The following is a 15,218-nucleotide window of genomic DNA, read 5'->3' on the forward strand; positions in this document are numbered from 1 at the left end:
TTCTTGGTTGTAGTGGTTGTGGTTGTTGTACATATCTGACAGTAGAAGAAACCCCATGGGGGGTATAAGGGGCTCCCGTAATCCACCTCCTCCTCTGACCACGCTTATGATCGCCCTCTCGGCGGGTCTCCGTGAAATCTCACTTTTTATACAATGATCCGGCTCTGTGCATCGTACAAGCTTCTTTTCTCGCCAGCTATACGCAGGGGATGCTGACGACAGTGGTGATGGTTTTGTTTGTGTCATGCTCTCGCGTTGCCTTATTTCTTTCCCTTCTTGCCCTTCTCCGGTGCCGCCGCCTTCTTGGGGGGCTCCTTGACAGCCTGCTGCGGCTGCATCGCGGCGTACCCGCTGATCAAATCGCCCATATCGAAGATGTCGTCCTCCTCGGGGGTAGCAGCCGGCTGGGCAGGCTTCGCGGTCTCCTTTGCCGGGGCGGCAGCAGCGGCATCCTTTCCAGCAGTCTCCTTTCCTGGGGCAGCAGCGTCCTTTCCAGCAGCGCCCTTTCCAGCGTCCTTTGCAGAAGAAGCTGCAGCCGCAGCGGCGGCGGCGTTGAGCTCCTCCTCCGTCGGCTTCTTGGCAGCCAGATCGAACCCGCGACCGAAACGCTCACGGAAGGCCGCGAGTTTTCCGGCCTCGTCGACTTCCACGTTCTTGAGGGACTTGTCAGAGGGTTGCCAGAGGGCGTGGTTGCGGGAGTCCTTTGCGGAGCGGACGAGGGGGCTCGGGGAGGTGGTGCGGACGGTGTAGGTGCTTCCGTCGGAGAGCTGGATGAGCTGGGTGAAGGTGTAAGGGCGGCGGGGGCGGGGAATGAAGGTTGCTGCGCGGGATTGTTGGGTCGGGAGACCTATTCTCGGTGAGGAGGCGGAGGGGATTGTGGTGCCGGAGCAGGAGGAGGTTGTGAGGGAGGGTCGGTGGGCGAGGAGGCTTGTCGGCCTGGGCAGGTGGGTTGGGAGCTTGCCCATTTTTGCGGATTTTCGTATGGTTCGAGGAGTGGTGGAGGGAGCTCAGTTGATTTGGAGGCGAGGAAGAGCTCTGGTAGGATCGTAGAGAAAGGGTTCGGTGGCGAGAATGGTGCGACGGGCGGAGGGAGCGCGCGCGCGTGGGCAGAGGAGAATTTGTTTGAAGCTTTTGGCGATGCTGGCTCGATTGGCTCGATTCTCCTTGGCCGCTGGCCGCGCGACCTGAGGAAACCAAAATTTCGGTTGGTCGGGGCCGGGGAGATCCGTGCGCGCGGGTCCACTGCTCAGCGTGTGCCCGGGGAGCGATTTCTTATCGATAAGGAATTTTTCTGGGTTCGATTTACATCACCGAGAGCTTGAGCTACCACCATTACAAGGGGGGGTAAGGAAGTCCAGCTTTTGACGTCCTTCACAGCCACTCCGCGAGCCATTGCTTTCCTTTGACGGAGTTTACAGACGCGACCTGCGCGGATTACAGTTACACCGTTTATTGCTTGATTACACTGCCGAATTGCGAAGTGACTGCGCGCTACCCCGTACGGCAACCTCGGGCTAAGCTCCGGCGCATGCGATGACCGGAGCTCGTGTGCTGGGGACCGCGCTGCGTCGCGTCGGCCGGTCAAGGACCGGAGGAGGCGGCGTTCAGCGGACCCTGATTGGAAGCTGTAAGGCATTGCCACTATTCAATATGCTTGAACATGGTCACTAACGCATCGTCCCAGCTCAGAATGAACGTTCGTCAAGCATACCAAGGCCCGTCGGCCTAAACCCACCGACCTCCGAGCACCACCGAACAATACACACGACACCGCGATATCTCTCCTCCTCCTCTTCCTCTTCCTCCTCGAAACCGATGACACCAACGACGACATGGCGCAGAGAACCCCATCAACCCCCGACAACAACCCACGACCCCACAGCCGACCTCCCAGCACAGCTCTGCGGCGTGATGCGGAGACTGGCGCACTCGGTCGTCGTCGCCACGGCCACAGACCGCGCGGGTCGGCCACGGGGCATGACGATGTCGAGCTTCGTGAGCTTGAGCATGGAGCCCGTGCCGCTGGTGACGTTCAACGTCCGGACGCCGAGCCGGACGCTGGATGCGATTCGCGAGAGCGGCGGGGTTTTCAATGTGCATGTTCTCGCGGAGGGAGGGGAGGGCGCGAGGGTTGCGGATTTGTTTACGAGGGGGAACGCTGGTGCCGGGGAGGGGTTGTTTGAGGGGTTGCCTGGGGGGGTTGAGGTTGTTGAGGAGGATGGGGAGGCGCCTTTACTTGAAGGGAAGGGGGTGTTGTATGTGATCAAGTGTCGGGCTCTTGGGGAGGGGATGGTGAGGGTTAGGGATCATGTTGTTGTTGTGGGGGAGGTTGAGGGGGTTGTGAGGGGGGGAGGGGAGGGGTTTGGGCTTGTCTATGCTGATCGACGGTATCGGACGCTGGGGGAGTGTTTGGTAAAGGGAGAGAAGTGAAGACGGGAGACTGAGGTTGGAGATGTTGTGTATCATACCCCATGTATAGAGGTTGCGGATAGAGTGTATACTATGTGAGGGAAACTCCGCCCATTGATTTCAAAGAGGATGGTTAGGGCGGCTATAAATCGGCACTGAGAGCTTGTTGACGGTATGAACTGGGCTTTGAATTATTTCCAACAACCAGCTTTGCACAAGAGACCGTCAGGTGAGAGATATCATACAGGTCGGTTTTGGCCAAGTCCGATAGATAAAATTCTTCAAGTTCATTCATTCTATGCATACAATGTTACGAATCGCGTTCATGATCATAGGTTCTTCTCCTCCCGTCATAAGCTTTTCACTGCCTACCGCATTGGAATCTCTTGAAGCTCACGCCCCACTTCCGACATATTTAAGATAAGGGCACTCGAAATGCATCCGCCATCCTGAATAGTAGTGTAATGCGAGATCCAACACCAGTAAAGACAGTGTAACGACTCCGTCTATTTGCCCGGGCACCCACGGCCCAAGCCATTGGAGATTGAACAGCAATCAGCGTTCTATACATACTACACGTCAGTTCTGCCCTTTAATTCTTCTCATCGTGTTACTTACACATTTGGTGCGGGGGATATTGTAGTCTGTAGCACAATACTTGTGCAGAGGACAGTAAATGTTGCCGGGAAGAGTACCGTACTGCCTAAAGCAGGCAGCCTCTGAGCTAAAGCAACAGTCATGCTTCCCATCGCACTGAGCATTTGGGTCGCCAACACCTGGGGCTTTCTGTCGGTTCTCAAGCCTAGTCGGGTTGGCGATGGCCGTTCCCACCGTCAGGGAGATGATGCTGATAATAACTGAGGAGAACTTCATGGTGAAGGAATGGAATCAGATTTGATAGTAGATGTGTATGTGTAAGATGTTGAAGTTGGATAGAGATAATGAACTGGTTCCAAGTCATCCTAATGATCCAAGACAGATGAGCTTTATACTTTTCTCAGATGGCTCAAACCACTGTGTGTACTTGAAAATAGAATCCTGATATTCGGGCTTGCCCCTTTCCAACTCATGAGACTACGGCCTTGATACATCCTAAAGGGGTGCCCAGAGTCCATCGGCGTAGCACACTAATTGTGCCAATGTTCGAGCTAGTTGCCTTTGATAGTCGGCATGTTCAAGTCGAGACTCTGTATGCACGTGCACTTACTAGTCCGGCAGGTTTCCTCACTTCAGGCCACCAAGGCAGAATATTCGATTTGGACCATCCTTTTACGGAAAAAATATCCCTGAAGCACGTTCCAAGGCCCGTGGTTCATCGCTTATAGAGTTTACAAGCCGTGCGAGTAGGTATGCGAGTCAGTTGTATTCTGTGATGACAGTAGGAACACCCGCGTTTATCCCGTTTCATACTGTGCTCAGCTGCTCGAGTGTCGCCCTTACGTTGAGACATGCTTGGTAAAGTATAAGGTAATAATAGAGAAATACGTGTCGGTTTGAGTGTATATCAATATGGCCGAAGTGGGATATGGTATGTCTGTTCACCTCCTGTTCTAGGAGGTGTTTCTTCTTCAAGGCCGTGCATCAAGGCCGTCAAGGCCATCGATACTAGTGATAGTGTATGTTGCCTGTTCATCTCTCCGTGAGGTTCGACAAGCATACTCTCAACATCGCCAAGTAACAATAATCATTGCATGAAGAAGTCTAGTCTGTTTCATATCACGAGTTCGGTATCTCCTGCTCAAGTAAGGCTAGCGGCCTATTTCTAGGAGTGGCATCGATGCACTACTTACTTTTGGAATGGGATTTTATGTTATATAAAGGTCGGATCATCCATCGATTAAAAGTTGAAATCACTCGACTCTTCACTCACAAGTTCACAATACAACTATCAGTCTATCACGGCCTCTTAGACACCTTACTTCAAAACCACCTTCAAGCAGCACTCCATATCTCCAATATGCAGCTCATCAACTTCCTCTTCGTCACTGCCATGACCATTACATCGGTCAATGCTGGCGTAAGTGACCTCTTCCGCTTCGGCCAGCTTTGATGCAGAGTGGCTAACACTCGATACAGTGCATGATTGCAGGAAGCTACGATCCCAATTGCTGCTGGGGCGGCAAAGATAACGTAGATGCCTGCAACAGGCAAGGCGCTTGCAATGTTGGCGGCGACACAGACAATTACTGTGCCAAGTTTGGAATCACCCCGCAGCAGTGTGTAAGTAGCCTCACAAGTTACCCCTTCTGCCCCAAGACATCACAAAGCATCTTTCTAACATGCTCTCTGTCTAGGATGCGGATTGCTGCGACACACGCACCAAGAAGGGCAAGCCTTGTCCTAAGGGGAGGAATGCTTGTGACCGCAAAACGGGCTGCCCTAACCGGTAGACTATCGTTGTTGGAACTTCATATTGTTCAGTCTGCCCATCGCTTAGTATCTCGCTTATCTCGCTTATCCCGCATAGAGCGGTTACCGAAACTGCCTTAGGCGGTTCTGCCACCGCTTGGACCTGGTTAGCACTCTTAGCATACCTTAGAAAATAGCATTCATTCAGCTCAGTGCGGGCCTGGAAACTCGCCCTTGTCCTATTCTTCAGTGTCGGGATGTGTCTATGTAGATATGCCCAACTTTGTGCGACTATTGTCGAGGGTGGTCAAAATTAACCTTGAATTGAGAGTTAAATAGTCTGAGTCAAAAAGCGTAAATAGACGGGAGTTAATTGGCCTGTCTTAATGTCTGCTGGTAGGTTTTGGATAGAGCAAGTTCTGTAAGCAACTCTTTCTGCGGCTCCTTGGCAGCGGTGTGAAACGGGTCCCAACTGATGTAGGGCAGGCATTGTAGTTGAAGCCGAGAATAGACGTCGTGAAAAGAGATGGACCGTGCAACGACCCCCTGGCCGTTGCCAATGATGCGGGCGGTTCAGACGCGGGGGAGATGACATGTGCTGGCATATCCGTAAGGCGCCGCCGCAGACTTAAGCCAGCAGCCCAGCACCCAATCTCGGGGCAGATTTCACGAAGGGGTGGCGCTTGGTTTTCAGCCTCGTCGATGGGTGGGATTTGTGGCAAGGGTATTTCAACGCCAGACGACTGGTTGCTGGGCTTAACTTCGCCCGCGTTGACATCGAACCATTCAAGGTGGACCTTGGAGCAAACAGAAGTATCTAGCAAACAGTGGAAGTGTCGATTTCTGCTTGAGAACATTGAGAACGGGGATCCATCGTTCGGAGGCGGTAAAACTGGAGTAAAAGAAGACTTTGGACTGGACAAACAGACACTGTTCATCCCCACATCGAAGCAGGCACGGAGGCACGGAGGCACGGAGGCAAGGGAGAATCAATGGAAGGCAAGAAGCTGTGACCACCGGACGCTACGTGAGGTACCTAGGTAGAGTGACGCCTTCCTTAACCTTCTGAAGTAGGTATAGGGTAGGTAAGGTACATACAAAAGAGGTTCCTTACATAAGGTGAGGTACCTAAGATAAATACACTTGAAGCTGTTTACAAGGTAAGCGCACCTAAGTGGATGGCGGTAAGGCGTCCCTTCCCCAAATGCATTGGATGGCGATTCTCTTCTTTTCCATGCTGGTCTGAGTCTGAGGTGCTATGGAGGCAGGCGCAGGCGGCAGGCGGCAGGCAGGCGAGGAAGGCACAAGAAAAAAAAGGGACCCTCGTCCCACACGGTGGCCCCCGCAGATCGGCCAATCAGAGCCCCCGCACGGTTGCTGTGGTGGCAGGGCAAGCGAATCAGAGAAGGGTCTGGAAGGCCTGGAGGTGATGGAATCGCATAGAATTCTTGAGCTGGGGGGGTGAGCGTCGCTGCCTTTCTGCTTTGGGGTCCAGACGGCCACCGGGACTCCAGACGCCTTTTTCTTTTTTAGCCTCCTCCTCTTCCCACGTCGCCTTGACTTCCAGACTTCTTCTTCTTCGCATCTCAACTTTTCTCTCCCTCTCCCAATTTCTCTCTTCTCTCCTACTCCCCCAACAGAATCAATCTTTCCATCGTCGATTCGTAGCAGCGAAAGACCTGTTGCATTCGTAGAGAAGCTCTTCTCAAGGTAAGCCCGCCGAAACACACCCCGCTGTCCCGGCCTGGTCTCGATGCCGTTTTGCCGTCCCTACCATCACCCCTCACTTCTTTTTCGATTGGAACTTGGCATCTCGCAATTCAAGCGTCAGCCTCGTCAGTGATTGAGATTGATCATCTCTGCATCATCTGCCCTGGAGATCCAATCCCGGGAAGTCGGCGACAAGGCTCTCCTCCCCCCGCTCTACTACCCCTCCACAAATCACAGCCTCACCGCCACACAACCACCTTTTCCAAACAACATCTAACAAATCTTGACAGAATTACGACCGTTACGCCCTAGATACCCACATCCTCCATCACAATGTCTTCCCCGGAGACCTTCGAGTTCCAGGCTGAGATCTCTCAGCTCCTGTCGCTCATCATCAACACTGTCTACTCAAACAAGGAGATTTTCCTGCGTGAGCTTGTTTCCAACGCCTCCGATGCCTTGGACAAGATTCGCTATGAATCCCTCTCCGACCCCAGCAAGCTCGACTCGGGCAAGGACCTGAGAATCGACATCATCCCCGACAAGGAGAACAAGACCCTTACCATCCGTGATACCGGTATTGGTTTCACCAAGGCTGTAAGTACCACATGTTCCCAATATTTACCACTCAATTGCAATGATCAGTAGCTGACCTTCTCAGGACCTCGTCAACAACCTGGGTACCATTGCCCGCTCCGGAACCAAGCAGTTCATGGAGGCCCTCACCGCCGGTGCTGATATCTCCATGATCGGCCAGTTCGGTGTTGGTTTCTACTCTGCCTACCTTGTCGCCGACAAGGTCACCGTCGTCTCCAAGCACAACGATGACGAGCAGTACGTCTGGGAGTCTTCCGCTGGTGGTACCTTCTCCATCACCCCTGATACCGAGGGTGAGGCTCTTGGCCGTGGCACCAAGATCATCCTTCACCTGAAGGATGAGCAGACCGACTACCTCAACGAGGCCAAGGTCAAGGAGGTCATCAAGAAGCACTCCGAGTTCATCTCCTACCCCATCTACCTCCACGTCACCAAGGAGACCGAGAAGGAGGTCCCCGATGAGGAGGCCACCGAGACCACCGAGGAGGGTGACGACAAGAAGCCCAAGATCGAGGAGGTCGATGACGATGAGGAGGAGAAGAAGCCCAAGACCAAGAAGGTCAAGGAGACTTCCATCGAGGAGGAGGAGCTCAACAAGCAGAAGCCCATCTGGACTCGCAACCCCCAGGACATCTCCCAGGAGGAGTACGCCTCCTTCTACAAGTCCCTCTCCAACGACTGGGAGGACCACCTTGCCGTTAAGCACTTCTCTGTTGAGGGTCAGCTCGAGTTCCGTGCCATCCTCTTCGTTCCTAAGCGCGCTCCCTTCGACCTGTTCGAGACCAAGAAGACCAAGAACAACATCAAGCTCTACGTCCGCCGTGTCTTCATCACCGATGATGCCACCGACCTCATCCCCGAGTGGCTCGGCTTCGTCAAGGGTGTTGTCGACTCTGAGGACCTTCCCCTCAACCTGTCTCGTGAGACCCTTCAGCAGAACAAGATCATGAAGGTCATCAAGAAGAACATCGTCAAGAAGGCTCTTGAGCTCTTCCAGGAGATCGCTGAGGACAAGGAGCAGTTCGACAAGTTCTACTCTGCCTTCTCCAAGAACCTCAAGCTCGGAATCCACGAGGACTCCCAGAACCGCAACATCCTCGCCAAGCTCCTCCGCTTCAACTCCACCAAGTCTGGCGATGAGCTCACCTCCCTCTCCGACTACGTCACTCGCATGCCCGAGGTCCAGAAGAACATCTACTACATCACTGGCGAGTCCATCAAGGCTGTCACCAAGTCTCCCTTCCTGGACTCCCTCAAGGAGAAGAACTTTGAGGTTCTCTTCCTTGTTGACCCCATTGATGAGTACGCCATGACTCAACTCAAGGAGTTCGAGGGCAAGAAGCTCGTCGACATCACCAAGGACTTCGAGCTCGAGGAGACCGAGGAGGAGAAGGCTGCCCGTGAGGCCGAGGAGAAGGAGTACGAGGGTCTCGCTAAGAGCCTGAAGAACGTTCTCGGCGACAAGGTCGAGAAGGTTGTCGTCTCCCAGATGCTCACTGGTGCCCCTTGCGCCATTCGCACTGGCCAGTTCGGTTGGTCCGCCAACATGGAGCGTATCATGAAGGCTCAGGCCCTCCGTGACACCTCCATGTCCTCGTACATGTCTTCCAAGAAGACCTTCGAGATCTCCCCCAAGAGCACCATCATCAAGGAGCTCAAGAAGAAGGTCGAGACCGACGGCGAGAACGACCGCACCGTCAAGTCTATCGTCCAGCTTCTCTTCGAGACCTCTCTACTGGTCTCTGGCTTCACCATTGATGAGCCCGCCAGCTTCGCCGAGCGCATCCACAAGCTTGTTCAGCTCGGCCTGAACATTGACGAGGAGGAGGAGACTGTCGAGGCTCCCGCCGCTGACACGTCCGCTGTCGAGACTGGTGACAGCGCCATGGAGGAGGTTGACTAAAGGATCTTTGGGATGAAAAATACGGGATACCAGAGAAAAAGTTCATCGGAGTTGGACGGTTTTCGGTTTTAATTGCGGCTTCGGAAGTTTTCCATAATTGCCTCCCCATATTAGATGTATGGGTGTATTCTAGTTAGCCCGTCATGATCATGAGACAGATGAGGTAGACGCTCAGAATTGGAATGTTAAGACAAACAACCTTCTATTATGATGTGATATATTGTGCCTTGTACTTGTGGTATCTCGTCTTGTCGCCAGTTGGTCGAGTTTGGTTGACTGGCTGTGATATGCCTCTTCTAACATGCTCTCCATAGATGGAGCCATTGAAGAAAGTCAGTATAAAGTGGTTCCCTAAGAAATCTACGCCGTCGTTCTTGACAGCAAAGATGATGCACCTTGAGAAACGACTAGCTCATGGCAAACCACGGCCGTGACAGGCCTCCTGATAAGACTTCTTGCGCGAGCAGCCGGTCTTTGACAGACATGACACCGTTGTGTCTGAGCCGCCCAAATTCCAGGCCGGGCCACTGGCTCACGCTCGCTTACGCTGGGTTGCGCGATATGGGCATCCGTGATGCAGAAAAAATTTCATAGAGCCCCTTTGGCTCAGTGGTAGAGCGTCGCACTCGTACTTGTTCGACATGCGAAGGTCCACGGTTCAATCCCGTGAGGGGGCATCCTTTTTGAATCCTCGACTTAAGTTGCATCCTTTTTCCCGTTCTAATCACTTGTATACATTCAGTTGATACTCGGGAGCCGGCTGGTACACTACACGAGGCATTTGGCATGCTCCGGGTTGAATGTGCAAGGTTAAGTCAAGAAAGTTCTGAATAGTAACTACCTAATAGCCCTCGCAAAACAACCTCCCCTTCCCTTGCCTCCCTAATCAGCCCTTTCTCAATTCTTGCATCCCCTCCCCTCTTCAATTCCATAACAAGTCAGCTCCTTCCTCTCTAACATCTCTTGAATCGTTCAATAGAGCTCACTGGCCGCAGCCGTAAGCGCCACAAGCACTATTCGCGTTTGCCGAACAACCAGACAGGCAGACAGCGGATCTTCTGCCAGCCCAAGCACACTGGGCGATGCAGAGATTGGTCTGGACATTGATGCATTGAAACCAGCCGGTGTAGGGGCAGGCTCGAGCCTCAATGTTGCTGGTGGTTGCTGCGTTATTGGTGGTTGCCACGTTGCTGGTGGTGTCTGCTTCGGCTACTGGGGCGGCCATGGAGAAAGGCAGGCTTATGGCGGCCGCGAGGAGCTGTAGATACAGGTCAAGATTAGCTTGAAGAGCATCCCTTAGATACTGACAGCGAGCTGTCAAGACTTAGTCGAGGAGAGAGTTTAGTCTTACGAAGCTTTGGAAGTGCATTTTTGCTGGATTAAGGGGGGCTTTCAGGTGGCGACTGAAGGCTGGCGTTGAGGGGCTGGATATATAGAAGACGAAGAGCAGAGCTATTGCTTTGTGAGAAGATGTCCGACTGTGGCTGCTGATGTATTTCCAAACCAGAAGAAGAGGTGATTTCATCGCCGTTTTATATTTCCACTCGGAACCACGATGCGCTTCTCGGTCCTCAGCTATCGCCTCGGCGTCTGCCTCTATGAGGCTATGCTATCCCACTCAGCCCAAGGGCTGACGATGTCTAGGTGACTGGCGCGCGAGTGGATTTACTCCTGGCTGTGAAGTATTGACGAAGTTGGAAGAAAAATACGAGGCGCATAGTTGTGGATCGACTTTTTATCCCTCTCAGACTTGAAAAGTCCATCGTAGGAAGTCCACGCGGTGGATCTGCTGCAGGCCGAGACTCTCGGCGTCAGCTTGTCTTGGGTTCATCATCTTTGGAATGGTTACTGAATTGCCATCTCACGTCAGCTAATGTCGCTTCGTCTATACTTTGACTAACACCTGTGATAACCCACTGCCAGGTTCTTGCGAAAGGATTTAGTTCGTCAAAGTGGGACTAACTCGGAATAGCATATTCGGATCCAACAAGGACTTCACGACAGTGGATAGTTCGAGTCCCTTGAAAGATTCAGTCTAATTAATGCAGTCGGTGATAGCCTAATCGAACTGCCCAGTTCTGTGGCATGAACCGGGGGATTCAGCTATAGATCTCGTAGATCTATATGCCCCTCCTGGGAGCCAGTTCCTGAAGGCTATCAGCATTCGTGGTGTTTGAACCATAACCAACCGCCCTACCAGGTGTTCTCATAAGCAAACCAAAGGATCCTCCAGTCTGTCTGGGTGCAAGCATGATTATAGATCTGTATCGCTTCACACTGCTCATGGTACAGTCCTGTTCAACAACTGACTCGACATCCCTCGCCCCTGACTTTCGTCCGCCCTCCTTGGAGACGACCGCCATCCCACTTCTCCCCATCAACAAACAAAACCTCACAATACGGAATCTCAAGTACTCCCTCAGTCCCATTAGGCGTCAGAATCTCCGCCTCCAGTACCCCTTCTCTCCACTGCCCATCATCATCACCGTCACCACCACCCTCAACCACAACAACAGCCCCATACTCACCCCCCTTCCCATCCCTCCACCCCGCCTCAGCCCTCCTCAGATCCCCCATCTGCGGCTCGAACCGCCACCTTCCCCACCCAACAACCTCAAGCCCGACAACCTTGAAGGTAAGAGCCTGCGTCGGCCCCGTAGACCAGCTGTGCGAGAGCGAAGTATACGCCGCGTCGTAGTTATACCCCCGCTGCGAGCGGTAATACAACGACCCGTTGGCGCTCATCCCCTCCACGAGCGTGGTGCCCGTCATGAGCGGGGAGTCGAGCATGTAGCCCCACGTGCGGCGCATCAGCCGCAGCCCGCGACGGGGTTTCCGCGCGGCGAAATGCGCGAGGACTTCGATGGAGGAGATAAAGGGGGAGATTGTGTCCGGTAGCTCGGGCGTGACGGGCCCGATGGCGTTCCAGTTGCGTAGTAGTGCCGCGGAGAGGGAGGAGGCTTGGGCGGGGGATGTGGTGAGGTTATACTGCAAGGCCAGCGCGTTGCCGTCCTGGGGGAAGAGGAGCGCTCCCGCGGCGGTCTCGTTGTCGCGGTACCGCGAGGCGGAGGCGTCCCAGAGGACGGCATTGTACGCCGTCTTGAGCTTCGCTGCCGCGGCCGTCCACGTTGTTGCCCGCTCTCCGCGGTCGTTGGAGTCCGTCGCCGTGTCGGCGGCAAGGCTGGCGAGGGAAGAGAGGGCATGGTAGTTCAAGGCGTTGAGGGCGCTGTTATACCCTCCCCCGCCGAGACGAGCCCAGTCGTTTGTCTCGACTTGCTCTGCGAGGCCTATGCCGCTGCTGGCGTCGATGGCGCGGAGGATATGACTCGCGCCCGCTGTGATGTTCCCCCACCGGCCGTCAACCCACGCCTCGTCGCGAGTGAAAATCGCGTAGTTGAAGCAAGCGATCAATGTCCAAGCATGATACGTATCGCTCTTCGCGCCCCGTCTCCAAGAGCCAGTCGTCGGGCCCGCGAAGGGTAACTGACCCGTAGAAGCATTCTGGTAAAGGAACATGGTGTCCAGGGCAAAGAACACCGACTCCAACCCGGCATCGCCGAGACCTAGGTACGCCGTCGTGCCCGCGATGCCCAGGTCGCCCGGCCAGACTGCGCGGTCTCGCTTCGCGCCGTCGAGGAGCATGGGGCCCTCGACGCCGAGGGTCGCGTTGTAGGCCCAGCCTGGTTTAACTTGAGGTAGCCAGCGGGATGTGTTGGGGGGCGCGATGTTGGTTTGGGCTGTGAAGACGCCGGCGTGCCAGATGCGGGTTAGGAGGTCGTCGTCCGGGGTATGGAAGTGGCCTGCCCAGAGGGAGGGGTTTGGTTGGGATGGGGAGTAGGCTAGGTGGCAGATGATCGAGGTGATTGTTACGGAGCGGAAGGCGTGGAGGGTCAGGTATTTGAAGCCGCCGCGGAAGCGTTCTTTGGGCATGGTGTAGGCGTAGGGGGTTGTTGAAGAGGAAGCGGGGATTGTGACGCTGAGGGCCTTGTCGTAGTCTTGAGTTGGTGTTGCGCCTGTATCGTCTGAGATCTCACGGACGAAGGCGGGTGATTCAGCGAAGGCGAGGGAGAAGTGCGGCTCTGATGAGTTACTGGGTGATGATGATGTATTGTTGGATTCTGCCATCATGGAGAGGAGACCGCCGACGTAGCCAAAGTCCAGGGATACTTGACCTCCTGGCTGGAGGGTGAGGACGAAGCTCCCGTCATCGGCGGAGGTCGTCACGTTCGCGGGCCCGGAGACGGCGTGGATCCGTTGAGGGAGGACGGTCCGGGTGGACGGGCTGTTGATGTACGCTTCCCATGGCCGAGCTGGATTCGGGTCCGTAGTGCTGGCCGTTGAGACAAGTAGGGCGGATGAGGAGAAAAGGAGGAGCGCAAAGTGGAGGAGGCGTGCCATCATTGGGGCCATCTTGAGCAGAGGACGGCGAGGTCGCAGGGAGGTGGGTGTTCCATTGCGATGTCGTGCCGGACGGCGGCTCCATGTGGTTTTCTTATTTCAACAACATGACGGAGCGAGTGAGTGTTTCTTGGCATGCGATCCCGTTCTGGTAGGTCAGGCTTGTGTAAGTCGGCGATGTGGAAGAATTTCCCCGCGTACTCGTGTTAGCGAGATTGACGGGGGTGGATGTCGGGGTAAATCTGAAGCGAGGCGGCGAGCGTTTGCCCGGGATGCGGAGGCGGGGTTGGCGAGAGAGACGATCGCAACTCCAGATCACTGCCAGGGTTTACGTATTCCCTGTCGATCTTCTGTGTTGTACGTTTGACTTGGGTCCTGATCCCAAGGCCTGGAGGCAATAAAACATGTAGAACCTTTTCTCGTGCCAAGTGATCAATCGTACGTCTACACCGTTATCAACCCTACTTTGGGGATTGAGTGTTCTTGGCAAGAGGCTATGATGGTTTCCGAGACGCGAAGACAAGGCAGTGGATAGTCCATCTGTCGATTGCGAAAGTGACCGCAATATCCGAGAGGGACCTGTCTATGACAGCTGCTTTCCGGATCAAAGAAGTGAAATTTATCTTGAGGCTCCTGCGTTGACCCCAAGCTTCGACGCTGTTCTCATGGAGACGCCTCAAGTGAGTCTGTCTCGGCCTCTGAACCAGAAGCTGTTAGTCGGCGGCACCTAGTTTGAACTCATTGCCGTATGAGTCAAGGTCTATACGCGCGGAAAAGTTCCTCATAGCTGTCGCGCTTCTGATACGTCCTCCTTACCATCGGCATAGTCGACGTCCTCCTCGTATCCATCGAGAGCCTGGCCTTTGACGCGAGGTAGATAGCTATAAATGTGATCTCTCACGGCATCGTCAATTCTCAGAGCAACTATTCTATGCTTTCCGGACTATCCAGCTGCCCTGATCCATCGACTTCCTTTGATAACGGGCAGGTAATACGTTTGCCCGGCCGGATCTAACACCTCAGTCCTCGTATATCAGCGGGAAGAACATCTATATAAACAGCTGCAAACTTGCATCTATGCTACAATCTTCTGGCAGGGTCAATGAGGTATTGAATGCCCTTGTCATGAAACTTGGCCGCAGTCACAGTGACTACACGGCATGGGCAGTGCGACTCATCCTCAGGTAATTCGCTGTACCATGGCATCAACCCATATTCTATACGTCCGTCTTCTTCCCTCGCGCTTTATCGATCGGCAAAGGTCTATATCCCGCGGAGTACTCGAAATCCCACGTTAAGAAGAGAGAGCCAGGGACTGCTGAGAATTTAGGCCTCAAGGGGATGATGAGGTGATGTACGACCCATCAAGTCGAACGCTTGGATAGTATCGTCGCGAAGCCCACACTCAACTCTGGTCTATTAGAGACCAGGGAGTAGAACACCTCTAATAAAACAAGAGCAAGAGAACTAATGTCCGACACTGTGTGCTGTCTTCTCGTCCTCTTACTCTGGTCTCTAAGTACCGTGTATTAAATAGTCTTTGAGATCACTTAGACAAGCCTTCTTGGTCCATACCATTCATCAAGATATGCTACTAATGTGGAAGGTACATGATCAGCATCCTTCATACACAACGCCCTAATGATGCCGCTCCCTATAAAGAGCACCCGACATCGTGGAATCAAAGCCATAGCCTAGAAACCGTGGTAACGACCATGGTGGTACCGCGGGAATGCTAGGAAACCGCACAAGAGCATACTGGACAAAGGAACTAACAGCTCCTTGAGCCCAACCATTATATCACTTTAATGCAAATTTCACTTTCACATAACAAGAACCGCTCATCTCCCGT

General features: G+C 53.9%; 8 protein-coding genes across 8 annotated transcripts; 3 read left to right on the plus strand and 5 right to left on the minus strand.

Annotated features, from left to right (window-relative positions):
• Positions 1-260: 260 nt before the first annotated feature.
• On the minus strand, positions 261-965 carry CABS01_01136 (mitochondrial ribosomal protein; the record flags this gene model as incomplete). The annotated part of the gene is made up of 1 exon (XM_060534516.1): positions 261-965. The coding sequence occupies one exon, from the start codon at positions 963-965 to the stop codon at positions 261-263; it is 705 nt and encodes a 234-aa protein (XP_060401594.1).
• A 568-nt stretch (positions 966-1,533) lies between these two features.
• CABS01_01137 (flavin reductase like domain-containing protein) lies at positions 1,534-2,642 on the plus strand (the record flags this gene model as incomplete). Its single annotated transcript, XM_060534517.1, has 3 exons — positions 1,534-1,627; positions 1,685-2,255; positions 2,618-2,642. The coding sequence occupies 3 exons, from the start codon at positions 1,534-1,536 to the stop codon at positions 2,640-2,642; spliced, it is 690 nt and encodes a 229-aa protein (XP_060401595.1).
• On the minus strand, positions 1,851-3,282 carry CABS01_01138 (uncharacterized protein; the record flags this gene model as incomplete). Its single annotated transcript, XM_060534518.1, has 3 exons — positions 1,851-2,191; positions 2,936-2,972; positions 3,028-3,282. 3 exons carry the CDS (start codon positions 3,280-3,282, stop codon positions 1,851-1,853), a joined length of 633 nt encoding a protein of 210 aa, XP_060401596.1.
• A 1,084-nt stretch (positions 3,283-4,366) lies between these two features.
• On the plus strand, positions 4,367-4,799 carry CABS01_01139 (uncharacterized protein; the record flags this gene model as incomplete). The annotated part of the gene is made up of 3 exons (XM_060534519.1): positions 4,367-4,426; positions 4,486-4,629; positions 4,704-4,799. 3 exons carry the CDS (start codon positions 4,367-4,369, stop codon positions 4,797-4,799), a joined length of 300 nt encoding a protein of 99 aa, XP_060401597.1.
• Positions 4,800-5,141: 342 nt separating this feature from the next.
• Positions 5,142-5,615, minus strand: CABS01_01140 (uncharacterized protein; the record flags this gene model as incomplete). The annotated part of the gene is made up of 1 exon (XM_060534520.1): positions 5,142-5,615. The coding sequence occupies one exon, from the start codon at positions 5,613-5,615 to the stop codon at positions 5,142-5,144; it is 474 nt and encodes a 157-aa protein (XP_060401598.1).
• A 1,186-nt stretch (positions 5,616-6,801) lies between these two features.
• On the plus strand, positions 6,802-8,968 carry CABS01_01141 (hsp90-like protein; the record flags this gene model as incomplete). The annotated part of the gene is made up of 2 exons (XM_060534521.1): positions 6,802-7,065; positions 7,130-8,968. The coding sequence occupies 2 exons, from the start codon at positions 6,802-6,804 to the stop codon at positions 8,966-8,968; spliced, it is 2,103 nt and encodes a 700-aa protein (XP_060401599.1).
• A 982-nt stretch (positions 8,969-9,950) lies between these two features.
• Positions 9,951-10,337, minus strand: CABS01_01142 (uncharacterized protein; the record flags this gene model as incomplete). Its single annotated transcript, XM_060534522.1, has 2 exons — positions 9,951-10,226; positions 10,320-10,337. 2 exons carry the CDS (start codon positions 10,335-10,337, stop codon positions 9,951-9,953), a joined length of 294 nt encoding a protein of 97 aa, XP_060401600.1.
• Positions 10,338-11,266: 929 nt separating this feature from the next.
• On the minus strand, positions 11,267-13,378 carry CABS01_01143 (bacterial alpha-L-rhamnosidase domain-containing protein; the record flags this gene model as incomplete). The annotated part of the gene is made up of 1 exon (XM_060534523.1): positions 11,267-13,378. The coding sequence occupies one exon, from the start codon at positions 13,376-13,378 to the stop codon at positions 11,267-11,269; it is 2,112 nt and encodes a 703-aa protein (XP_060401601.1).
• Positions 13,379-15,218: the final 1,840 nt, after the last annotated feature.

This window comes from Colletotrichum abscissum, assembly GCF_030869225.1.
Source record: "Colletotrichum abscissum strain IMI 504890 chromosome Unknown Scaffold_2.1, whole genome shotgun sequence".
NCBI lineage: Eukaryota > Fungi > Ascomycota > Sordariomycetes > Glomerellales > Glomerellaceae > Colletotrichum > Colletotrichum abscissum.